The following is a 25,246-nucleotide window of genomic DNA, read 5'->3' as shown; positions in this document are numbered from 1 at the left end:
CCAAGCACCACCTTAATGACTATTACTCTCAAGACCAAAAAGATTGGTCATTTTAAATGCATAGATTTAGAGTGTTTGTTACACGATTTTTTTTGGGGCGTGTGTACGGGGTTCTTGGGCAGACAAGTTCTCCTAGTTGTAACTTGGAACCTTCCTTTTTGTTCTCTTGCGTGAGTGAGTGTGTCCCTCGCCTAGACAGAGCAATCGCATATGAGCAATGAGATAACTAGAAATAAGTAAAAATTTTATGATTTACTGAAGTGCTCGCTCACAAATCTACAATGAAAGGCCAATTATGTCAATATCATAGTAAAGAGGTTAATGTGAACAATTTCATTATACAGAAAATGCATTTTACTCTTGAATTGTTTCTTTCAGAATCTGCAAGAAACTTCCACTTATCTCCCAAAAATATCAACGAGTTATAAATAAGATAAGAAATATAACCCTGAAACCAACTTAGCCCGGAAAAAATGATCCTCAATTCTGAGACCATAAACCACATTAAATAGCAATTGATGTCAGTGCATCAATTTGTTTGTAGTTGCAGTGGTCCTAGAAAGGTTTATAAGGTCCATCACAGTGCCCCAAACCTCAGTGTTAACATTAATATTGGCTAAAATCACATAATTGTTCTATAGATGCGTACCCGCATATATAGCTGGCTAACTGATGCTGGCCATTTGTAATGTGAACAACTTAAATCGTTCATTACTTCAGTTTTAGCACAATAGCAATTAGCAATGTTTCAGTTTTAATATAGGTAAAAGGACACAAAGACCCTCAATGTTTGAATAGGGACACAGAGACCCCCAACGTTTGAAAAATGGACACAAAATCCTTTAATGTTTAAAAAAAGACACTCAAACCCCCATTTATTAACAGAAATTATAATTTTAAAGTGCAATTACCATTATACCCTTATAGCATATTAAAAAATAATTGTTCATTGTCCAATTTATTCATATATTATTAATAAAATTATGAATATAACTTCATTACCCAATTTTTCCATTTAATTTTTGTCAAATTTTCTCTTTAAACTAAATAAATTTAATCCATTGCTCAAGAATAAAAATAAATTAAATTGATTATTAATATAATAAAAATAAAAATTCTCCATATGTCAATTTATTGAATATGTTATTTAGTACAGTTACGATTTTGTAATTATTGTTGTAACCAATTTTTTTTTTATTTTGTTGATTATATAAGTTTAAATGGAGAATTGTTATTGAGAATTATTATTTTTATTATATTAGTAATCAATTTAATTTATTTTTATTCTTGAGCAATGGATTAAATTTATTTAGTTGAAGAGAAAATTTGACAAAAATTAAATGGAAAAATTTGATAATGAAGTTATATTCGTAATTTTATTAATAATATAGGAATAAATTAGACAATGAACAATTATTTTTTAATATGCTATAAGAGTATAATGGTAATTGCACTTTAAAATTATAATTTCTGTTAACAAATGGGAGTCTGAGTGTCTTTTTTTAAACATTAGGGGGTTTTGTGTCCCTTTTTCAAACGTTGAGGGTCTCTGTGTCCCTTATTCAAATATTAGGATCTCTGTGTCCTTTTCCCTTTAATATAAATAATTCATCCAGAAATTAAGTTTCCTTTACCTAGTTGTCTGATAGAGAGCTTTAGATTAAAGGCCACATCTTGATCCACGTCGCAGAGTTTAGTTACGGAGCTACACATCCTATTAGCCACATTCTCAGGCATATTTCCCAAATCGATATCCAAAATCACAACCACTAAATCTGTTCGGCAAACACTTCCCGGGAAAGTTGTGCAGAAAAGCTCTTCCCGTCAGGAAGAATAGAAAATTCGAATTCAATATATATTAAACTGCAAGGATTGAAATCAATGCATTGTACTTGTCAGAAAATTCTATCAACCAGAAGAATAGTTCTCTAAACACAGAAAAGAATGGTCACAAACAAAATTTGGAGCCGAAAATAAAGATTAAGCAACAATTTGCCGTATGAACAGCTTTGAAAATGGAAGAACCAAACGTTTCCATTGAAAATTATAGCTAACAGGTGCAAAAAGAAAAATTGTGGTCCTTCACCTATCGTTTTAATAGCTGCTGGAGGGCATCATGATGAACATAGTGAATATGTCCCCACTTGCATTTTACTTGCACCGGCTTTGCACTATATATCTTGTTAGATAGATTTCCATCCACGCAGCGCTTCTCCAGGCCTTAGATCAAAGATCAAGAGAGATTTATGCCTTGTCCAGTACTCATCTTTAACATAAACTGTATAGCAAGTCATACGCAGTGCAGCCCTCCACTCTCCACCTCTTAGCATAAGAATAATAAGACATGGGATGCTATATATTAATTCTTCAGAGTTTATTCGTTACACAATTGCCAACTCGTGCACGTTTCTCCTAACATTAAATTAAGATTGAGTCAATTTAGAAGGATTTAATGACTAATACGTCTATTTCGATTAAAAAATGTTCCTCCAATTTCAACTCTATTTTAATGATACTCCACCTGACCGATCAAAGATGCATAAACAGCAAACAATTTGAAGCTAAATGAAGTTGTCAACGCTCAAAAGGTAATGGTCAGTTGTTGTTTGCAAAAGCTCGCATGATTGATAAAAGCGGTCCGGGTTGAAAAACACGGGATGGGGAAGGTGCAGGGTACCCCACAGTGGGATGAAGGTAAATGATTGATAGCAACAAATAGTAAGGGGCCATGGTCCTCCGCTTCCCTGCAATTATCGGCTCCTTATCCCTTTGGATAGAACCATGTTAACAATAACTCCCCATTGGCATTGCTGCAACTTTATACCTACATCTCATCTCAATGCCATATCCATATCCACTCTCTTATTTAAAAGCCCACGCTTTGCTGCACTATATATATATATATATATATTTTATATATTTATTTATTTATATATAATCTAATATTTTAAAGTACGGAAAAGTCTAAAAAAAATTTAAAACCGTACAGTTTTAAAATTTAATTTCATAATGCTATTAAATCACCTGGTTTCAAAGTTTCCCTAAACTGTTTCACACTTTAAAATCTCAGACTAGAAAACTATTATATATATGTGTGTGCGCACGCGCACTCATATGTATTATGAGAAGAGCTATTCTCTGCCATTTTAATCACCTCATGTATGTCATAAATTCATAAACCTTGTGCTCTAAGTATTAGTATTAATATACACTAATGTATGCTATGGGACATAAGTCCTTTCGTCACTAATAGGAAAAAGAAAAAAAAAATCTGCAAAATCAGGTACCTGATAGAATAAACAGCGAATGATGATGATATTCAGTGAGCCATGAGTAATGTGGCAACTGCAAGATTATAAAAAGTATAAGAAACGATCATAACGTACCTGAAGTAATAAATTAGAATAAGTACACTGGAATGTAAGTTTGAAATTCTGTAAAATAATCGGTGTTTCTATTCCTCATTCTGAATTTTGGTTACATAAATATACTGACTTTAACATGGGAAATTACGATATTTTAAACTTCGATGGTGCTTGCTTTGTTGGGTTTTCTTCCTTCAATTGCGAAGCGTATTTTAAGCTCCAGCCGATTAAGGGAACAACATTCCAGAATCCAGAGTGGCCCAATACTTAAGTTCACTCATTTGTACCAATTCCTTGATTTTAATCTTGGGGTTGTTTAATCCACCCTAAATCGGTTTTGGGTGCATTAAACATCCCGTAATTCTGCTGTGATCCCAGAAGTTCATTTCAATGCTTCTACCTTTCTAGTGGGAGAGAGAAGGGCTACTTGGTTTTTCATCCTAGTACCGAGCACATCCAAATTTAAATGGATAAGCCAATTTATTTTTTTTTTTTTGTGCCAATATAAGAATTGAATAATTGAGAAATTGCAATTTTGCTAATACTTTGGTTGGAGTATTTAACGATATAATCGTTGACTTCCTCAAATTGGGATGAGTCTTATTAGCTCCAAATTGCATTTACATTGTCAACGGTACCGGAGCCTGGAAGATTAGTGGAAGCAGCTTATCATGTGGTTTATTCTACGGTTTTTGAAATTTAAATTATATTCTTAAGTCAAAGAAAGAAATTATTTTATATCTCGCTAGCTGTAGCTGTAGCTGTAGTAGGTAATACTGGGCTAACCGGATGGCGTATGCGCAATGAAAGGCTACATTAGCTTTCAAAATGAGCGTGGTTTTTATCTTTATTTATATTTTTTATTTTTAGTTTACGTTAACATTAAAACTTTGGGTAATCCATATGTTTGAAATTGTTATTTCTCAACTTTCATTGCACGTTCCCTTCATACAACCCATTGGAAGACTTTGACTAGGTTATTATAATCATTGGAATACTGTGTCTGGGCATGAATTCTTTGGCAAGTTGATGGGATTCTGCCATTATTATTATCGTAATCGAAATTGAGGTTGAGGCGAGGAAGAGTAAAGGCTTGCGTCAACGTCAACCCTTCATCAATAACAAGTCGTTCCCCATATATGTACATATATGTCGCACAATTGACAATACCCAGCTTCATTAATTGGCAGAAATTCACAGGAATTAAGACCCATGTCGATCTCTGGAATCCAAGGCCTTCCACTTGAAATCACTGGTATATTAGTAGTATATACGATTTGTTTAGCATTTTACAGTGTTTTTCTTTTGGCTAATCTGATTATCGATTTTATTTGCAGTGGTTGGATGTTATAATTTGGATGATAAAGAATGGATATCAAGACAAGATCCTTATGTGTGCCTTGAATACGGAAGCACCAAGTACCGAACAAAAACCTGTACCGGTACATATCTATATCTATATATATATATATATATATATATAACACCGATCCTTGTTTTGTTGTTGCTTATGATTTATATAAATTATTGTTGAATTTCTGGATTTATATTTCAATTGTTAAGAAATATACTTTGGGTTTGGTTTCCTCCGATTAAATTGTTAGATGGAGGTAAAAATCCCACTTTCCAAGAAAAGTTCGTTTTGCCACTCATTGAAGGCCTCCGCGAACTGAATGTTGTAGTCTGGAATAGCCACACCCTTACTCCTGATGAGTTCATTGGCTCTGGAAGGTAATTGCCATCATCAGAGACCTCTACAACTGATCTTAACAAATCAGAAACTAGATAAGAACCGAACATTAATTACTAATTTCAACTTGATTAAATTAGTGCGTCCTTTACCTCTTACAGGATCCAACTTCACAAAGCCCTTTCCCAAGGTTTTGATGATGCTGCCTGGCCGCTTCAGACTAAAACCGGCAGGTCAGACTCAAAACTCATCTTTCAAAAGCTTCAATTTCCATAATTGTTATGTCTCTGATACATCTCCAATACGATGCAGACACTCGGGGGAAATCAGATTGATATTGCACTACTCAAGTGCCACTAATGTAACATGTCTAACTCTAACCCGATCCGTACCGTACTTACTTACGTTAGTGCTATGCCAGCTTGACGAATATTTCGCATTTGAACCAAATAATTAATCGACCAATGTTTGATATTGAGCAGCAATCGAAGGCAAAGTTAGCTCCAATACCAGCACCAAATTATGCAACCCCATCAAGCGGCATGAGCCAGGTCCTACCACCACATCAACAGGCGCCCCCAACTCCTTACCCGCCAACCCCAGCGTACACTGCACCATCTCCCTACGCAGCATACCCTCCTCCTCCTCAACCGTTAGCATATCCTCCCACGGGTTCCGCCCCTCCAGCTGGCTATCCTCCATTGTCACAGGCGTACCCTCCTCCTCCCCCTCCTGCCGCCGTGTATCCTCCAACACCATATCCGCCTCCAACTTATTATCCTCTAGGTACACACATTTCTTCAGACTTTCAGTTCTCATGAATCTGATCCTCCAGCTCCAGGTGCATGACATGAGCTCTCTTTGTCTCTGAATGACAACAGGTCCTCCCTCTGGAATCTATCCGCCGCCACCCTACTGAGCTCTTGCATTTCACAATGCTTGCGATTGTATGATGACTAAGTATCCCGTGCAACCGGAAAATTAAAAAAATATGTAACGTCCACTCGTCGTATCCCTGTGTTTAGAGTAATCCCCTCACTCTGCAACCGACTTGTTTTCTACTAAAAAATTTATTTTATTGGATTTTAACCTTATAAGCATTTCAATTATGTCTCTGGTTGCTTTTGTTTCATTATTTGTTTTTTATTTTATTTATCTCTAGAGAAGGCTATATCAATTACAGTCCACCACGATTGATTCAAAAGAAATTAATAATACTTTCGGAACGTGGAATTGTGAATTGACTGGTACTTAGCACACCAACTCAAAACACTAAATAAATTACCTAAAGATCGAGAGGTACAAAAGTAGGAATGACAATGGGGCGGATATGAATTGGATTCATTATGCTTCATATCTAAATTCATAATAAAAATTTAGATCCGTAACTGCTCCAGATCCGTCATGAATCCATGTTTTTCGCTCCATATTCAGATCCGAAACAAAAAATAAATATATATATATTTGCTCCAAATCCAAAAAGAAAAATTAAAATCCAAATCTATTCTAAATCTGTCATGAATTTTATCAATAATAAGAGATCAATAATTTTTTAGAAACAAAATTAAAGACTAAAATTGTCGTGACCCAACCCAGATCTGCCCAGACTTGACAAGATATTGTCCGTTTTGCGCCTTAATAAGGCCTGTAAGAATTTATTCCTGGGGCGCCCATACACCCCAAAACGCGTCTTGCCAATTAAGGTGTGGATCACCCCTTGTAAACCTGCCCAGACTTGACAAGATATTGTCCGTTTTGCGCCTTAATAAGGCCCGTAAGAATTTATTCCTGGGGCGCCCATACACCCCAAAAAGCGTCTTGCCAATTAAGGTGTGGATCACCCCTTGTAAACCTAACATCTCTCTTGTGCTTTGCTGATGTGGGATTCACCTAGGGTGTTACAAAAATACATTGGTAACAATTAAATTATATAATTTGTATAAAAATTCTAATAAGTATTGTAACTTCTACTGTTACACCAAAACAAACAAATAAAAAAGATAATAAAATATCCATCAAAAGTAATTGCAGAAATAAGATCATTGTAATATGCTAATGTTTCTTTTACCATCTTAATATCCGTGGCACATCATCATCATTCGTATATCATTAAATAATAAGATACATGTACTACCCCAAATCTCCTAAGGGTATTTAAGTCTTTTTAATTTTTAGTAATCCTTTTTAACCTAGTATAAATAGAACAAGATGTCTTTTTCATTATAAGAGAGAAAAGAAAAGAAAAAGAGAAGAAGAAAGTCTTCTTCTTCTTCTTCTTCTTAGTTTTTGCCATAGACAACACATTGGATCAAGTTGTTATTGTTGGGAGAAGTTTTGGAGGTACGTTTTAATTATTGGTTTCTATTAAATTGTTGTGGAGAAGCATGATTGCAATAGAAATAGAAATCAAAGATTTTACATAAATATGCTGACAGTGAATTATTACGAAAATCATAGTACTTTGTATAAATTGATTTTGATTCTGATTTTTGGGTATGTTAAACTAGACATCGTCTAGAACGTTTTGAAACTTGTTTCAAGTTAATCGGATAAGATTTCAATTAATTATGATTTTTTCAAATTCAAGTCTGAAAACCTGGAAATTTATGATTTCAGTGAATAACGTGAATTACGAAATTATTTCTACCATATCTAGACTTCTTCAAAAATTATGAAATTTGGACCAATGATTTTTATATATGTCTAGTATGATTCTGGATATTTTCATGATTTTATGATAAAGAAATAAATTGTTTTGTATTTTTAAAGCAAGTGTGTTCAAAACATAAAACTGTTTGACAGTATTGATGATGTCTGCAACGTTAATTATTTTCAATCGTTTTGGAAGGAATTATGTTATGAAATTTTTATCAATGAACTTTCAATGTGTCAACATATGGTCTGTAAAATTTGAGATTCTTCCAATAAGAGAATAATTTATTAAAAATCGAAGAAGCATGGACTGTTATGTTTTGAGGGCCGATTATTGAGGACATTTGAGGTTGAGCTTAACAGTTGTTTAAATTGATATATTTGAGGGCATTAGAGTTTATGATTGAGATTTGATTATATCTTATGAGGCGTTATTGATGATTTTAGGTTGATGGTATCAGTACGCATTTGTTACATGAGGATGCCAAGAGGTAAGTGAACTAGACTTTAAAACGAATCACAATAAATAATATATGTGTTTGACTTGTATGAAAAGCCTATTTTGATATGTATGAATATGGATTTATATGTCTCTGCTCATGTGTTTATTTGATGTGTTGTTATGTAATGGGTACATGGGCATATGTATGTATGATGGTTCATTGGCATGAACACGAAAATGCATTGAGTTTTCTATGAATGAAAAAGTGGATTTTAGCAAACGGAATTTCTGTTTTATGAGATTTTGCATTGGGGGCCACCTCTTGAGACTATGTGGGGGCCACCTCTCGAGGGCCAGAGCGCCGCAAAGTGTCACGCACAGCACAAAGTGTCACATTGCAGGATACGCATTTCATCGAAAGAAAATGAGAAAGTTTGAAAGCGACAGAAAGAGATTTTTATGAATTTATTTTACAGTATTTCCAAAAGACCATGGCATGTCATCCATTGCATTATGTATAAGTATGTATGTATTTTCTATAAGAAAAACTAGTTTGCTTATTGAGTTTTGTACTCATTATAAGTCAGGATTGATTCGTGATGAGCGACAAGTTGAAGATGGTAGATGGTTTGGCTAAATTTTTAAGTTATTCCGCTGGCTTTTGTATTTGAGGCTCGAATTTTATTGTTTGTAAAGAGCTATTTAAATCATATGTGAGTTGTGGACATATTTGCCCTTGGATTTCGGACTGGGGTGTTACAATATAAGTTAAATATGATTAATTATATTCAATGCTTTATTATTTTAATTATGACCATATTTAACTAAATATATAATTAACATAATTATTTTATAGTTGATAGCCACCGTTGATTAGTGATTATACAATATAAATAAGATTTATGAGAAAATGATAGAAAAAAAAACTCAAGTTTAGAGACTTTTCTAGCAATTACAAGACTGATCCAAGCATTCAAATGAAGTGGAGAAGCGAGAGTAGACTAACGAGAAAGAAAGAGGCTAAATTGTAGAGTAGAAAACTTAAAAAAAAAAAAAAGGGCCGGCTATCCTAATTATATTTCACACTTAATAAAATTTTGTCTTATTATCATTTAAATATCTTTTTATTTTAAGATTCTTAAATACATGCTAAATGACACTAATATGTTATGAACAAATTTTATTATCATTTATAATTACATAATTGTTAAGAAGTTTTAAAATAAAATTAAAATAAATTGTGAGTGGATATAAATCTGAATCTAAATATTAAGATAAATCAAAATTTGCTCCAGATCCGCTTTAAATTCACGCATCGATATCCAAATTTATTTTAATCCGACTTAAATCTGATTCAATTAGATTTAGATCATGTGGATCTTGGGTCAGATCCAATCCATTGCTATCCCTAACACAAAAGCAACAATAATTCGGGGCAATAAAACCAATGTCTAAGTTAGGTGGCTTTTTCCCCTTTTTTTTTTCTTAAAATCACAATAAAATTGAATGTCTTAATCCGAATAATATATTTATTTTTTGTTAATTGTTAAAAACAAATATTCAGTTTTTTTAACTTAAAAGAGTCTAAAAATTAATGTTTTTACATTTATGCCCTTATAAATTATAAATTATAAATGTTAAATAAATAATAAACTTCTCAAAGAACTTAAATAAGATAGTATATTATGATAATATAAATTATGTTCAATTAAAAACAACTCTTTATATTCTGAATTAGTATATGTTAATTAATTTTATTGTAGTTTATAATGTTTTTATATGAAAAACATTCATAAAAATTGTGAAGATAAATAATACAAATTTGAATAAAATAAAAAATAAAAGTAATAATAGCCTACCACTATATTATCGTAAGTTATAGAAATGGAAAATTAATACTAATTATTTAATTTTATTTAGGTAATTAAATACGAATATTTCAGAGAATATCTTTTAATAATAACATTAAGACTTTTCAGATTAAGAAAAAAGTTAAAAAATTGACTTAAAAACTTAAAAACTGAAAATTTTCATTAAGTTAAAAAAAAATTGAATTAATAACTTAATAATTAAGTAAAAAAAAAAAAAAAAACAACCGCTTAATACGTAGATTACTACTTAAGAGTGACTGGAACAACGAAAAGAACAGCTTCTTCTTGTTCTTGTGTGAGCCGTAGTGGAGATGAAATGATTCGTTTATATAGAGCCATTAATCGATTGGGTAATTTGACCAATGAAAGAAAAATGGTCAATTTACTAATTGGATAGAACTTCGAAGGAAACTAGTCTTGATTGATATGTTAGGATTACACACAGTAGATTTTCCTTGCTATGATTTTAGCTTCCAGATGTGAAAGAATTATGAAAATTTTCTACGGCCAGAGAAGGAAAACCGTTTAATTACATTCATTGCCGGCACCCAGCAAGAACTTAATTTGGTAACACTTGGCTTATACTTGTTAGAAAAATCTTGAACATGTAACTTAATGAGGCACTATGAAATTAAGAGCTAGAATTTTTATAATTAAGGAAATATTTAAAATTAATTAAGTAAGAAAAGTACCTAACTAACAATATTTACCTCCATTTGGTATTTTGATTATCATTTAGACGTTTTATTTAGTTTTTGGGTATTACGAATTACGATCTTCTTTATATCCAAATTTTATTTCAAATTTAAAATTAAATTTTTATTTGATAAATGGCTGGGCAAAGCCCAAGCCCATGTTTCCAAAACAAGCCGGAATCTTTGAAAAGCCCATCCGAGTTTGGATGTGCAGGGCCTGGGCTTCCAAATGCATTACAACAAAATTGAAAATTTTTTTAAAATAAAAAAGAAAAATATATTAGAAGGAAAAAAGTTTTAAATTAAATAAAATCTCTAGGTATGGCCATGGGCCTCATTAGCTAGCCATTGGGGCAATCGTAGTCCACTTATCCGAATAATCATAGTTGTCCTTTTTAGTGTTTTAAAAAGTGAACGCATCGAGAAGTGTAGTGGCGTGAGCATCATTTCTTCTAGAAACTTGAAAGTGGATTATAAGTGCAGAAGTGGAGTGTGCTGTCATAACTTTGGTCCTTTGAAGGCAGTTGCTATTTGCTACTTTTCCATAATTCAAAAAAAAAAAAAAAAAAAAAGAGGGGGCCATGGATTATCTAGGGATTAACATTGGCTGCGTGACCGGATCTCTGCGAGACGGCAAATTTCCAGAGAAAGATTGTTTACTGCCTCTCCTTTCGAAGGTCCTCGGCTACTTAATCGTCGCCCTCTCCACTACCGTCAAACTCCCTCAGGTCACCCGCCTTCCCTCTTATCTTTAATATTTCATATGAAATTGATCCATAGATCATCAACGGGTGAGATTCGCTCTGCTACATCAACCCTATTATTATTTTCATTATTATTATTTTTGTTCACTGTTGTACAATTGTAGATATTGAAAATCTTGAAGCATAGAAGTGCAAGTGGGATTAGCGCCACTACCTTCGAGCTTGAAGTAGTTGCGGCCACTATTGGTCTGGGGTATTCTATTCAGAAAGGGATTCCCTTTTCAGCTTATGGGGAGGTGTTCTTTATTTTGATCCAAGGTAAATGCTTTCAATATTTATTATTTTGGTTTTATTCTTCTGTGTCGATTCTTTATTTCAAGCCTGTGAAATTGTGTTTCCAAAATGCAGAGAGTATGAATTATTAAATAAATAAATGACAACTCTGATTAGGCTTAACACATACATGCTGTGTTCAATACTCATATTGTTAGCCACAACCAGGTTAGATTTGCTACGGTGGTGAATCTCCCGACCCAGTTCTCAAATTTAACAAAGAGAAGTCTGTCAAAATCCATCTGTTCCTGTTCTATGTTGCTGGGTCTTTTATGTGAAGTATTGGATTTCGATTTGGATGAGGTGTTGATATCTTCATGACATTGTGCTGCATGATTGAATCCAATGCTTAATCCTTGAGAACAAGTGTCTAACACAATTCCTCTTTTGCCTGTCGTTTGCAGGATTAATTTTAGTTGCTATAACTTACTACTATTCACAACCAGTTGGTACCGCAACGTGGATCAGGGCACTGCTGTATCCTGCTTGCTTTCCCAATCACTTTATTCTTCTGGTTTTTCTTTGTTTAAATTTTAACCTGCAAGGATAAGATTATACAGTCGGCTTTTCTCTTGACCTGATGGTATTTCAGATATTGTGCTATAGCACCAACCATTTTAGCTGGTCAAATTAATCCCGTTCTTTTTGAAACTATATATGTGAGTATCACCTTTCGCCTTCCAGACTTCGTTAGCCAAATATTTTCAGTCCCTTGCCTTCGTCTGTGTCATTCTTATTGGTAGGCTAGGGGGAAATATTATGCAACCATGCACATGTCCAAGCATTCAGGAGTTTTTGTTTTGTGGTTAATTCTAAGTTTCTGTACATTTGATGCCTGAGTTATGTGGAATTGATCTGTACAGGCATGCCAGCATATCACATTTTTATCTGCCAGGGTCCCTCAAATATGGAAGAACTTTAAAGTAAGTAATGGAATCATTTTGCTGAATCAGTGGGATATTACCAACTGCATCTCTAAAGAGAACTTCCCTAATTTTAGAGATTCATAAATATTTATTTTGCAGAACAAAAGTACCGGACAGCTCAGCTTCTTGACATGTCTCATGAGTTTTGGTGGTGCCATGGGTGAGTTTATTTGTTTATTGAAGTAGTGTTGGGTTACTAACTGAAGAACTAATCATTTTTTCCTCTTCCACAGTGAGAGTTTTTACAAGCATCCAAGAAAAAGCTCCAACAAATGGTATCCTTGTTTACTATTTCTTAATTGTTAATTGCATGAGTTTCTCATTAGGAATTGTTGTGTTAAATGTGTTCTTCGAGAAGGTTATCTTCTGTACCTGCAGCAAATTTACTATGAAGTGGTAATTTTAAGTTTCGCATGTCTAAGGAAATTTTTGTCATTATCTTACGTACTATGCAATTTTCTGGTTAATGATTGGTGCTGCATTAATTTCTATATAATTAGACGCGGGATATTTGAACAAATGATGAACACCTCACCAGTACACATATTTTTTCCTGTCTGAGCTTTGCGGTTGCTTATAAAATACACGTGCCCAAGTATTTGTCCTTAATTCTTTTGAAGTTGTTATGGGCTCTACAATGGGTGCCTTGATGAATGGGATCGTCCTGAGTCAGATGATTTTATACCAAAAACCTGAAGATAAGAAAGAGAAGAAAGATGAGTAAAAGGAGAACAGGCTATAGGTAGGTTTGCTCTGCTGACACCACGAGGTTCGACAGGTTTGGCAAGTGAGCCGTCATTACCGGGCCAAGGTGTTATCATTCTGCCATTATGTAATGGTTTAAACTTAATTTAAGTTGTGTTTGGTGTTGGTCCAGCTTGCTTTAATCTTAAATACAAAATAAAGAGAAGGTGATACAGATATTTGTTGGTTTGCATTGTTAAGCAGTCTTAAAAATTCTTCACAATTTTGTGAAAGATTGATCAGAAATTTTATGAACTCATCTTATTTTGCATACAATATCTTTAAAATCTAGTGGCTCCTAACTTTTGGTACTGTGGATTTTGTAATATATCTTTGTTAAATCATTGCTTTATCACAGACCAGCATGAGCAGTGCGACTCTGATTTGGTGGTAAAATATGAATAATGCTATGCTGTATCAACCTTGACAGCATATGTGGCTTATTATACTATTTAGTGTAATCTGGATTATGTTTATTTCTATGCTTTCCTGGCTGGGATGTGGGAAGGCGTCAAATGGGACTTTCGAACTTGGAAAATGATCAGGAGATCGCAGCTGCTGACCGATGTAGCTGACAAAACTGTAAATTTAACCCCGTTTTTTTAACTGAAGCATCCCATCTACTCTTTTTTAAACTAAAAACACACTAGTAATACTATTAATTAAATCCACCCGTGTAAAATCACACTTGCACGGATACCAAATTAATCTTCAATTTTACCCGGAAAAGCTTATCTTCAACTTTGCCAGCAAAACCACTCACGTTTGAAGGTAAAACGATTATCCTGCTGCAAAATCAAAGATGATTGATGCTGCTGCCGTGAAGAAAAAAGAGTAAATGGTAGTGTTTTTTGGCGGGATGTATGTTGTTCGCTTTCGGTGCAAAAGTAATTTTTTTTCCTCGTACTTTTGAGACTGGGTGTAAGAATTTGGTAAAGTTGAAGATAACAAAAATAATGGTGGCATGTACGTTTACATAGGTGGTTTGCCTTTTCTTATTTTAATAAATGAGCGAAAGCTGAAAACGAGAGCCAAATTGTTTTGTCAGCCACTTTCGGTCAGCGAAGTCGGTCTCAATACCAGCACTCTTCAAACTCATGGCATGAGCGGGAGAGGAAAAAGTGTTAGAAAACCAGTAAGATCAGCTGAGAACCCGTGAGATTTGAATACAGTTATCAAAGTGATTATAACACCTTCAAAGCCAGTTGAAATTGGGTAAAAGATTGCTGCTGCATGGCATGGAAATCGTGACAAGCTTTCTAAGACCTGTACACTAACACAATAGCAATGGAGCATGTTGTTAGGGAGATGAACACGTGAAATCTAAAGAGTCTTGTGTGATGGAAGCCTTTCTTTACCAGGGTTTCCTGTGCTTCCGTGACCAGCCAGCCAGACAGGCCAAGTTCTCATGCTTTGGTTCTTTCAGGCTAGTTGGAGGAAAACGTCCGGCATAAGGTTTTAAAGTGAGCTCGCAAATTTCAGTGGTGAGTGCCCTTCAACAATTAGGTCAGGGAACATTGTCCACGCTAATGACTATGGGAACACTTTTTCCACATGAAAGAGACAAGTCGTGAGTAGTGCACACATTACCCATATATGTCCTAATTATGCACTTCATATTTGAGAAACAAAGACTAAAAATCACCGATCAACTCCAATGGCCATTGCATAATTAACCTTCTTGCATCATATGCCAGAACTATCATACACTAATGAACACCACATGTGACAACTTAGGATTGAACTACCTTTGTCCTCAATGCCACCATACAGCTAGTGACCAGAGAGGTGATAAACATACAATCAATCACTCAAGAGTTCTTAATTCCAGTAACAAAAACAGAGAAAATGGCAAACTCTGATAATCTGGTAGACCTGAAATGGGAATAAGGTCCTCCAGCCGAACTCATTTGATAGAAGGGGCGACCAGGCACATTTTGAAACACACTGAGCTAATTGTTGCTACAATCTCTACAGGGTTGATGCATGTATCTCACACAAGAAACTATCAAAATCTAAAGAAGACTCTGTCTCCCATTTTGTAAGACCAGCATCAGATAGCCATTAGGAGTTGAATCAATTCCCTCCTTCAAATGCTCCCAGAAACTAGAGAAAGTGTGTAAATAAACTGCAGCTGGCTAAAACAGAATATGCAGAACGAAAAGCTAGTCAAATTTTTTACCCTAACTACTATGAATTGCACTTCCTTCACAGTGGACACAAATTGCGTGGAATTTAGTTGTAGCTAGAAGTCTTACCGCTATCAAACCTCCTAGAATCCATGTTCAAACATCTTATGTACCGTACCTGCTACATTCAATATAATATCCTAAAGCAGTTTACTGGGAACCTGCCAACAAAGCATGTCTAACTATTAAAAAATAATTGTATCACATATCAAACTTTTTCCGAGGATGAATCACCAGAGAAGTTCGAAACATACAGCCCATCCGAGCTTAGCTGCCTCAGATTCCTGACTCTGCTTAGCTTGAACTCATGAGTCATGACCTCTTAAACTGATGCCAAATTGCCAATTGTGAATTATGCTCAACAACTATAAAATAATAAAGCTACAGAACTTTCCAAATAAGAAAAGGACTGCTAATGCACTACCTTCAATAATGTGTTACCCAATATACTTCTATTTTACATAACACAGTTGCAGTATGTACAAAAATAGTACCATGTAAGTGCATTTCCTGATGTGGCAAATAGTATCTTCTTGAAATGTCAATAAACTTTGTACCCAGATTACACATTAGATAAATCAGGAGTTACAATTCTGGAAAGCAACTATTGTCGAAAGTTAGCCTATGAATAAAGAAATGTTACTTCAAGTGAACATAGGTCAACAAAGAAATTCAAACAAACGGAGAAGTTTAAGAGAAAATAAAAATGATTGCTTTCTTGCCAATTAAGTTTCAACTCAGAAGACAATAAACACACAGCACAGAATTTAATTAAATACAAGAAAGGCTGTAAATCAGACAATCCAACAGAAAATAATGTAAACAAAGTTGAAGAACAGAGTTCAGTTTTTATAATTAACTATTTCTTGAACTGCTATTACCACTTGACCACCTCCTCAAAGTGCAAGCAACCAAACTCCGCCCACTCAATAGCCCTAGCCTTGTCTTGAATGAGGTTGATCGAGTATTCCTACTCGATGCAACACTAGGCTGCACCATTTGGGGAGGAAACTCAATACCGTTCTCTTGAACTCCGCCATCACTAGCATCCTGATGTTCAGCCTCACCGCTATCTAAATTCACAACAACATATTCCCTCCTTGCTCTCAACCAGTCCGCGCCTTCAGTCGTCACTGCTCGGCACTTCTTCACCTTCACTTTCACCAAATTCGGACACCCACCAGCCAGAGCTTCCATTCCATGATCAGAAACGGGACAGCTCTTGATACAAAGCTTCTTTAAAGCAACACATTTTGCAGCTATGCAAGATATTTCCACATCTCCAACAGTGTCACTACCACACAAGGCTAATCGCTCTAGATTTTGACAATTTGAAGCCAAAACTTCCAGACTCACTCTGGTAGGATTCACGCCAATAAGAACTAACTCTTGCAAATTAGGGCAACACTTTGCTACAGCTATTAGTCCTTCATCGCCAATACGATTAGCTTTCCATCCATCAATGTGGAGTTTTCTCAATAGTTTACATCGCTCGGCTACAGCGGCGAGTCCAAGATTTGTGCACTCTGGAGTTTTGACCAGATGCATAATTTCTAGATCTAAACAATTGGATATGGCAGCGAGTCCCACATCGGTGACTTGGATTCTCTCCAGATGGATCTCGACCAAACTTGTGACCCGATCCGTAACCAGCTGAAGAAGCTTGTCCCAATCGCCAGAGCACCTAAAAAGTTTTAAAGTTCTTAGATTCTTTGCCCCGATTATTAGGGGACCAAAACACTGTCCATTGTAAAGTTCCTTTAGGCAAACAGTTTTAAGCGAAGAGGCAGCCACGCCAGGTCCAATCGGCTCAGCCGCGGCTCCATCTGTGATTCCACGAAGCCGCTTAACCGATAACTCTTCGAGAGTCGAGCAGTTATCGAGCACTGCGTTCATGCCTTTGGCTCCAAAAGTGCAAGATCCACAGGAGAGCTTCTTCAAGCCCTTGCAGTTTTTAGCAAACACTGACATTCCGGCGTCCGTCAGCTCACGACAAGCGCGGAGCTTCAGCCGCGTGAGGTTGCGGCACTTTTGAGAAATTAAAATAAGCGCGTCGTCCCCAACGCTCACGGATCTACGGTCACATTTGAGAGCGAGTTTCGTGACGACGTCGAATCGGGAGAAAAGAGAGGGAATCATAGGGAGGAGTTCTGACTGGGCGTTGAGAGAAAGACGGTGACGGCTCTGCCCCTCGATCCTGAGCCAACGACGACAAACGAGAGAGCACCTTTTGCGGTCACCGGAGCTAAGAGACTGGAAAATGCAAGCCAAGCACTCGTCGGGCAGGTTCGAGATGTAATCATAGGCTGTTCCATCGGGAAGTTCGGCGCTACTTTCGTCAGCATGCATTGGAGAGATCACAGCCGTCGATTTGGACTTGTATCGTTGGCTGTGGTTAAATTCTCGGCGGCTTGAGATTGCGGCCGTCGAAGCTGACTGGCCCATCCACGGCGAAGTTGAAGAATCAACGATTGAGATTTGGCCTCAGGACTATTATCCTAGGCACCACGGTAGAAAAAAACTTTGTGCTAAGCTACTCAGGGCAGGAGCCTCCTCTCCTCTAGCTCTATGGGTCTCTGACCCTTCGCTTCCAATTGTGCAGACACGGACACGAAATCGGATTTCAATTTGGCTTTTCTGGAGTTTTTTTATTTCCTTTCTTATTTTATCTTCTCTTTTCTTTTTCTTTTTCTTTTTTTTGAAGCGATTTTATCTTTCCAATATAATTAACTTTCTAGTTTCTCCTAACAAAAATTTATAGAGTCGAGCGTCTCACGCCTTTCTTGAGCACTCGCTTCGCTGCCTCGCGGTAATAGTATATTGGTTTCGATTTTCATCTCATGGTTTTGATTAATCGTCCGTGACCGTGCGTGGGCAGACAATTCAATCCAACCTATGATCCGAAAATTTTAAATCCAGATTGAATGTGAATAAAGACTCTAACTTGATCGGATTAGATTTTATCTAATCTGATCTGACTCAAAAATCCAAAGAAGCAGCACCATGCACACACAAACTATTTATAACACAAATTTTCGAATTAATATGATCCGCACTATATTAAAATCATATCGAATCAGATTATAAATTTTGATTAAGTTTATATTATTATTTTTTCTTTCAACTCGACTAACTCAAAATTTGATCGAGTTGATTGCCGATCCCAAACTGAAACTGTCCATCCATGTACAATTATTAATTATTTACATACAAATATATGATTATTTATGATAGATTTGTCCATCTTTATATTTAGTTTTAGATATTGAATATGGGTATGAATTTTTATCGACATAGAAATGAATAACTATGGATATTCATGGATATTAAATTTATATTTCTAAATTAAAAAAGGATGTAACATATAAATATGAGTAATGGAGTAATGATACAGTCATAAACTCTTGTACAAATATATTTTGTACAAACTGATGTGGCATGATAAGATTGGTTGAATTAAATATCACTTGACCCACATGATTTATTTTTATTAATTTATATTTTCATTCAACCAATAAATTAATGCCACGTCAATTTGTACAAAATAAGTTTGTACAAGAGTTTGTGGCATGATAAGATTGGTTGAATTAAATATCACTTGGCCACATGATTTATTTTTATTAATTTATATTTTCATTCAACCAACGAATTAATGCCACGTCAGTTTGTACAAAATAAGTTTGTACAAGAATTTGTGGCTGTATCATTACTCTATAAGTATAGTAAAATCAAATTAATAATGTTATATTAATAAATTCTTATTCATTTTTGTTTATATTCCCTGGAATCATTAGTTTTAAAAGCTAATCAAAATTATTTTGTTTAAAAATATAATACTAAAACAAAATCGTTGGGTTCCTATTCTGACCGACTACTACGTTGATGACTTGATGCCGACGATAATGAAGGCGGGCAACTATTGATGAATCTCGTATCATCGGACTTGAAATTTTGTGACCTACGCAATGCACCATATTTTGCTGCGCAATAAAGTGCATCGTCACCTTACTCAACATTGCTGGCATCCGATATGGTTGATTGACATGGCGGTGCCCACTGCAGCACTGTTGTTTGACGCCGGTGTGATGTATCCACCATACTTTTTGGTAGCATTTGTGCCACCAAGATTTCGCTTTTACTGATAAAATTAGTACAACTACATAGATCACAAAGCGGCAGTCCAATTACATAAAATTGGTCACCATATGACAGCGTTGCTGCTAGAATAGTGTTACTAGCGACAGGGTAATGTCACCAATGAATGTTTTTCTAAATTTTATAAGATCAAAATATTTTTCTATAAGTTTGTTGTGTAGGTATATTTGAGAATATATGCTGTTGCTTAAGACACTTTTGTATTTCTTCATTTTTTAATTTAAAAATCGGATAAATGAATGGGATAATGGATATTATCTAATATCCATATCTATCCAATATTGAGTTGGATATTTTAAAATTATTCATATATATATATATATATATATATATATATATATATATATATATATATATATATATATAATATTTTGAATGAATATTATCTAGTCTAATTATATATATATGAATATCCAATTTAGATGGATCAATTTACCATCTCTACACGGGTAACATGGCTAAGCAAACAGTAGTAAAAACAGAACATCAAGACGAGGGCATACGGTAGGCAAATGAGGGCGATCTTTCTGGATTATTTTTTTTCAACCATTATGTTTCCTTTGGCCATAAACAAAATTAAGTTCGAATCCCGTAATGTATCTGATGAGTATTAGAGAAGGTTACAATTCAATTCATGCTATAATTAAAGGATTTTAATCATGGTTTGAAATGAATAAAAGATATTCTCCTCGCTTTGAATTTTAAAAGTGCCTACTGAGATTCTGCACTTTCAACAGCTTTAATGTTTAAAAAGTTAGATGTTGGATTTAAAATTTTGATTCAATTCTAAAAGGAAGGTAAGAAGATTGATCAATATTCCCGTTAATATTTTTATGACAATCTTTTAGTGAGACGTACAATCTGCAGATACCCCGCTATAAGCCGTGACAATGCAAATAGTTAGCGTCAGCCAGATCATAAATGAAGCTGACCGAGCAGCAACCATTATCCTCTTCCTTACATCTGCGATGGACATGGACCTAATCAAAACAGCTGATCTTTTAAAAAGTATCATTTTCATTAATTGAGTTGGGAAATTTAAAGCTATAGAAATCCAAATATATGAATTGCGAATTCAACCTTCTAGATGGTAAATTACCCACAAATCCCCCCGTTAGTAAAAATCCATTCATAAAAATTTAGATGTATGTCTTTTATTTAATCTCAAGTGTATGTAAATAAGGAGATAAGTTCTCATTTCTTATGAGACGAAGAATTATTTGGTGGAGAGATAAAAAGTTGTCTTGATCCACATAAATTATAATTATTTCATAAAAATAAGATAGTGATAAACCTAAATCTTTAATAAATAAACGACAATAGATTATTTTGCTTTACTAAATAAAATCATTTTAATAATTTTATTTTAAATGCATAAAGAATATTTGATTTTTATTTAATCTTTTATTATTTAATAAAAATAAAAATAAATTTATAATTTAATATTATATTGATAATATTATATTACAGTATTATATATCTATAATATAATATTAACTCATACTATATTATAATATGATTATACTAAATAAAATAAATTATATTATATTATAGAAATAAATAATATTCTAATATAATATTATGAACTAATATAGTACATTATTTAATAATTTTATATTATAAAACTTAATATATTATTTTATATAGTATAGCTCGTATTACACTGAATATTGTATTGAATTATAATTTAAAATAATATATTTTACTACTATAAAGTATAAACTATGATACAATACAATTAATACAGTGCGCGCCATAAAAATATATACGTTTAGGTACGAGATCGGTTCGGTTTGCATTGGTTTTGTTTTGGTCAGTAGGCCGAGGACAAAGCCCAAATTACAGTATAGTTTCCACATTATCCACATCAGTCAACCCAGCCCGTATCTTTGAGTCAAACTTTTTCAAGTTGAGGCAGAAGAAGGCACTCGGGACTCACTCGTGGTCATGGCCGCACCTATGCTCTTTAGGGGATTACCGCTTCTGCGCTTCCGTCCCGCCGCCAGGCTCCTTGGCCTGCCGCGCGCAACTTTCTGCTCAGCTGCACCTTCCGAGCCGACTCAGCCGGAGGAGAAGTTATCATCTGCGGACAATAACACCACAACATTGTTGACAGTGAAAGAACCGCCAAAGTACCATAGGTGGGCCGATCCTGATTACAGGAAGTGGAAGGATAAGGAGGATGAGATTCTACGAGATATCGAGCCTATACTTTTTCTCGCCAAAGAAATTCTTCACTCCCGCAGGTTAGCTTCCCCTCATTCCATACGCATAATTTCCATTTCTCTTTCCGTGATAACAAAGCAACTACTTTAGTTTTTGTTGTTCGATTCTTTCACTTCCAGGCTGATAGTAATAGGTAATGTTAATGTAGATATTTACTTTGCCCTTCGAATCATTTCTACTATTAAGGCGTGTAACCCTAGTGACAAGATAAGTTTCAGCTACCATTCATTTGTGGTGTATGACAAGGAAATAAAAGATTGGCCTCAAACAACGTACGGACTGATATTTTTTCATTGTTCTTGGTGGTCGTACTTGTTTCGTAAAATGTGCATAATTGAATGCAATATGAACTCCGTTGGATAGTACCGACCAGAAACAGTACGCGCTCTTTTTTGGAGCTTAGAACTCCTTGTAGGACCAATACACTTCCGCATGAAGTACAAGCTACTTAGCTGAAAATGAATCATATGAACTAGTTAGTAGCCCCGGTAAAGATGTAGTTTTGCTTTTGATAAGCCTCTTGCTCTGAGCTAGAATTTATGAAACGATAGTAAATAAAATTCTTTGGATTAGTTTTTTAAGTCTACTTCAACTTCTGAACTTGTGTCTGAACCTGCTAGTATATAAAATTGGAGCAACTTGGATCTTAGAAATTATGTTCCCCGTCACATATATATAAGGTATTTGCCAGAGTCAAAAGCTCTCCATATTTAATTATCTCATTTATAACTCATCCTAACTTGCAAAAAGTGTGTTGTAATCAAACTTTTTAAGAATTGTTCTAAAGCTGACAAGGAGGTCGTTGGAAAACACACTTACTGAAGGTTGAAATTGGATCTCATGATCTTTTGATATAGAGGCTAGAAAGTAGAGATTAATAACTCTTTATGAAACAATATTGCTGAAATTTAAAACAATATCATCTTCTTAAGTTATTTGATTGTGTTTCCTGCTTCAAGGTATATGGACGGAGAACGTCTTACAGCTGATGATGAGAGAGCTGTGGTGGAGAAGCTTCTTGCTTATCACCCACATTCTGAAGATAAAATTGGATGTGGCCTTGATGCTATTATGGTGAGTTGTAGTTTATGGTATTTAATATAGTTTTGTTTCTGCTTTTCATTGAAGCTGCTGTCAAGAAACTTTTGTACTCACTTCTTTTTCAACATCATTCTGCATTGATTAAGTCGTTCTTTAGAAAATTTTGGAACTAATCATGGATACTAAGATTTAAATCTCTTTCTTTTGAGTAATTCTCATTAGTCCTTTATGCCATTCATCAGTTACATCTCATGTCAAACACTTTGTCTGTTAAAGCCCTAGCTTGAATTCTTTATCCTCGTTGCATCTATAACTTGAGCCTCAGTGCATATTTTGGTGGCTGTCTTTTATTATGTAAGATCGAAAAGAGGAGTTTTGTTGTTCATCATCCATTTTTCTATCTATTACTTCTCCATCTTACTTAAGAATAGTTGTGCAATTTATTTGGCAGCATCTTGCCTCTTGCAAGGCAATCACCCTTATGGACACCTGATGCTGTGGTTTGTTCATAAATTGGTGATGAAGTCGTTGCTCAAGAGCATGTATCTTATAAAGTGGATGAAAGTATTCTAGAGTGTTGGTTTTAATTCCTAAATTGGTATAATATACTGAAGTGAGGTTGAAATGCTTGCTTTGAACTGATAAGTTGAATTCTCAGCTAACTTTTCCCTCCATGCACGAGCATACAGCACGAAATCCATTTGTTTTTCTTCAGCAACAATTAGGCCAGTTGAGCATTTTGTAGTTGTGGACTACGGGGTGTTAATCACATAAATCTTTAATCTCCTCATCTTCTGTTCTAATTGAGACTATTTGAAGTTGAATTACATACTGCATTATGCCTGACAAATACATCTGGGTTTATGGTAGTGATTGTGGTTCTTGTAATAACGACTTGAGAGATGGTTTTATAATGCAGTAGGCCTGTCAACTGGTTTAACTGACAACAGCCTATATCAGTTTAGCTCCACATATCATATCAAACTTACTGTTCTCAGCTTATTTGGTAAATGAGTGGGGTTGAGACCTTAATAACACTGCTCATTTAAAACACTGATACCATGCTAACAGATTTCATAGATTCATCACTAGTAGGAACTTCAACCCAAAACAAGGTTAAACACATGTACCTATTAATTCAAGTAAGTTCTTTCATTGTCTGTAGAATAACGTAAAATCAGTAAATATCAAACATAAAATTCATAGACACAAAATTTTGCATTTACTTTAGATTAGTCAAACTCTGGTTTATGTCAATTTCAAATAAAGGTTAGCCCAAGCTCAATGTGTGAAGCTGGCCACCTCAGCCCAATTGACAATCCTAGTGTACAGATGTTCAGAACAGTTTATGTGCACAAGCAGACAGTCTTGATCTCAAAGTCAGTTTGGTTCTCTGTCTTTGACTTCTGGATTCTATATTCTTTGAATTGCAATAATAATTTATTTATTTGTTTCCTTTTCTATGAGGAGTGGATGTTTTTCCACAGAAATGATGGAAAAATTGTATTACACAGATTGTCTCATTAGCTTTTGTTGGTTTTCTTGACATTGATAGCTAGATCCAGTGGGTGTTTGTCTAGCGACTGGCATGTAGATCTGCTGGCAAAGCCTTTTGACTGCTTTATCTCCCCTCCATTATTTGTCATTTGGAATTCTACTTCTATTTATTTATGTTTTCTCTTCCTTATTTAACTTGTTCATCATTTGTCATTTTCTCACACCTCCGCGCATGTTTTTCATCTAATGAGATCAATATTTGATTGTCCTTAGGAACAAACTAACTGTTTTACTTCGTTCTGAAGGTTGATAGGCATCCCCAATTTGGAAACTCAAGATGCCTCTTTGTTGTTAGAACAGATGGTGGATGGATAGATTTTTCCTATCAGAAGTGTCTTCGAGCATATATTCGAGATAAGTATCCATCCCATGCGGAAAGATTTATTCGAGAACATTTTAGTCGTGGTAGTGGTTGATAACTGTTAATTCTGATGCTTATATTAATATTCACTATGATTTTGATGCCATTAGATATTGTTGTGTACTAAAATTTTGCAAGTTTTCATGTTAGAGAAACTGGCCATCAGAATCAATAACCTACGTATATAACCTGGACATATTCATTGTCAATGTAGTAGATAATTGTTGATTGCTGCTTTTTACTTTGGTTACAAATGAAGACAAAGCAATGATTGAAATGAACTTCACTTTGTTGA

General features: G+C 34.7%; 4 protein-coding genes and 1 long non-coding RNA gene across 5 annotated transcripts; 4 read left to right on the top strand and 1 right to left on the bottom strand.

Annotated features, from left to right (window-relative positions):
* Positions 1-4,285: 4,285 nt before the first annotated feature.
* LOC102623046 (protein SRC2-like) lies at positions 4,286-6,209 on the top strand. The gene is made up of 7 exons (XM_006473211.4): positions 4,286-4,620; positions 4,703-4,807; positions 4,970-5,096; positions 5,217-5,288; positions 5,368-5,416; positions 5,538-5,841; positions 5,937-6,209. Exons 1-7 carry the CDS (start codon positions 4,578-4,580, stop codon positions 5,972-5,974), a joined length of 738 nt encoding a protein of 245 aa, XP_006473274.2. The 5' UTR covers positions 4,286-4,577; the 3' UTR covers positions 5,975-6,209.
* Positions 6,210-7,286: 1,077 nt separating this feature from the next.
* On the top strand, positions 7,287-8,904 carry LOC127902679 (uncharacterized). The gene is made up of 3 exons (XR_008055103.1): positions 7,287-7,395; positions 8,155-8,198; positions 8,733-8,904. It is a non-coding gene; the product is annotated as an uncharacterized LOC127902679 (long non-coding RNA).
* A 2,261-nt stretch (positions 8,905-11,165) lies between these two features.
* On the top strand, positions 11,166-13,700 carry LOC102622747 (mannose-P-dolichol utilization defect 1 protein homolog 2). The gene is made up of 8 exons (XM_006473210.4): positions 11,166-11,443; positions 11,584-11,737; positions 12,157-12,229; positions 12,345-12,411; positions 12,616-12,675; positions 12,778-12,838; positions 12,912-12,953; positions 13,299-13,700. Exons 1-8 carry the CDS (start codon positions 11,297-11,299, stop codon positions 13,400-13,402), a joined length of 708 nt encoding a protein of 235 aa, XP_006473273.2. The 5' UTR covers positions 11,166-11,296; the 3' UTR covers positions 13,403-13,700.
* A 2,600-nt stretch (positions 13,701-16,300) lies between these two features.
* LOC102622449 (F-box protein At1g47056) lies at positions 16,301-18,409 on the bottom strand. The gene has a single exon (XM_006473209.4). The coding sequence runs from the start codon at positions 18,054-18,056 to the stop codon at positions 16,467-16,469; it is 1,590 nt and encodes a 529-aa protein (XP_006473272.1). The 5' UTR covers positions 18,057-18,409; the 3' UTR covers positions 16,301-16,466.
* Positions 18,410-21,650: 3,241 nt separating this feature from the next.
* On the top strand, positions 21,651-25,246 carry LOC102622144 (protein DCL, chloroplastic). The gene is made up of 3 exons (XM_006473208.4): positions 21,651-22,012; positions 22,952-23,066; positions 24,836-25,246. The coding sequence occupies exons 1-3, from the start codon at positions 21,714-21,716 to the stop codon at positions 25,004-25,006; spliced, it is 585 nt and encodes a 194-aa protein (XP_006473271.2). The 5' UTR covers positions 21,651-21,713; the 3' UTR covers positions 25,007-25,246.

The sequence above is a fragment of the Citrus sinensis genome, chromosome 5, assembly GCF_022201045.2.
Source record: "Citrus sinensis cultivar Valencia sweet orange chromosome 5, DVS_A1.0, whole genome shotgun sequence".
NCBI lineage: Eukaryota > Viridiplantae > Streptophyta > Magnoliopsida > Sapindales > Rutaceae > Citrus > Citrus sinensis.
The sequence above is the reverse complement of the archived record's forward strand: the minus strand, read 5'-3'. Positions and strand labels throughout refer to the sequence as shown.

What these genes read in the sequence shown, in the direction of transcription:
- LOC102623046 (XM_006473211.4), top strand. Translation starts at nt 4,578, where the DNA reads ATGTCGATCTCTGGAATCCAAGGCCTTCCACTTGAAATCACTG. An exon ending in CCTTCCACTTGAAATCACTG is followed by an intron (nt 4,621 to 4,702) that starts GTATATTAGTAG and finishes TTTTATTTGCAG; the next exon opens with TGGTTGGATGTTATAATTTG. An exon ending in TCCAACTTATTATCCTCTAG is followed by an intron (nt 5,842 to 5,936) that starts GTACACACATTT and finishes GAATGACAACAG; the next exon opens with GTCCTCCCTCTGGAATCTAT.
- LOC102622747 (XM_006473210.4), top strand. Translation starts at nt 11,297, where the DNA reads ATGGATTATCTAGGGATTAACATTGGCTGCGTGACCGGATCTCTGCGA. An exon ending in GTTCTTTATTTTGATCCAAG is followed by an intron (nt 11,738 to 12,156) that starts GTAAATGCTTTC and finishes TGTCGTTTGCAG; the next exon opens with GATTAATTTTAGTTGCTATA. An exon ending in AGAAAAAGCTCCAACAAATG is followed by an intron (nt 12,954 to 13,298) that starts GTATCCTTGTTT and finishes ATTCTTTTGAAG; the next exon opens with TTGTTATGGGCTCTACAATG.
- LOC102622449 (XM_006473209.4), bottom strand. Translation starts at nt 18,056, where the DNA reads ATGGGCCAGTCAGCTTCGACGGCCGCAATCTCAAGCCGCCGAGAATTT.
- LOC102622144 (XM_006473208.4), top strand. Translation starts at nt 21,714, where the DNA reads ATGGCCGCACCTATGCTCTTTAGGGGATTACCGCTTCTGCGCTTCCGT. An exon ending in GAAATTCTTCACTCCCGCAG is followed by an intron (nt 22,013 to 22,951) that starts GTTAGCTTCCCC and finishes TCCTGCTTCAAG; the next exon opens with GTATATGGACGGAGAACGTC. An exon ending in GTGGCCTTGATGCTATTATG is followed by an intron (nt 23,067 to 24,835) that starts GTGAGTTGTAGT and finishes TTCGTTCTGAAG; the next exon opens with GTTGATAGGCATCCCCAATT.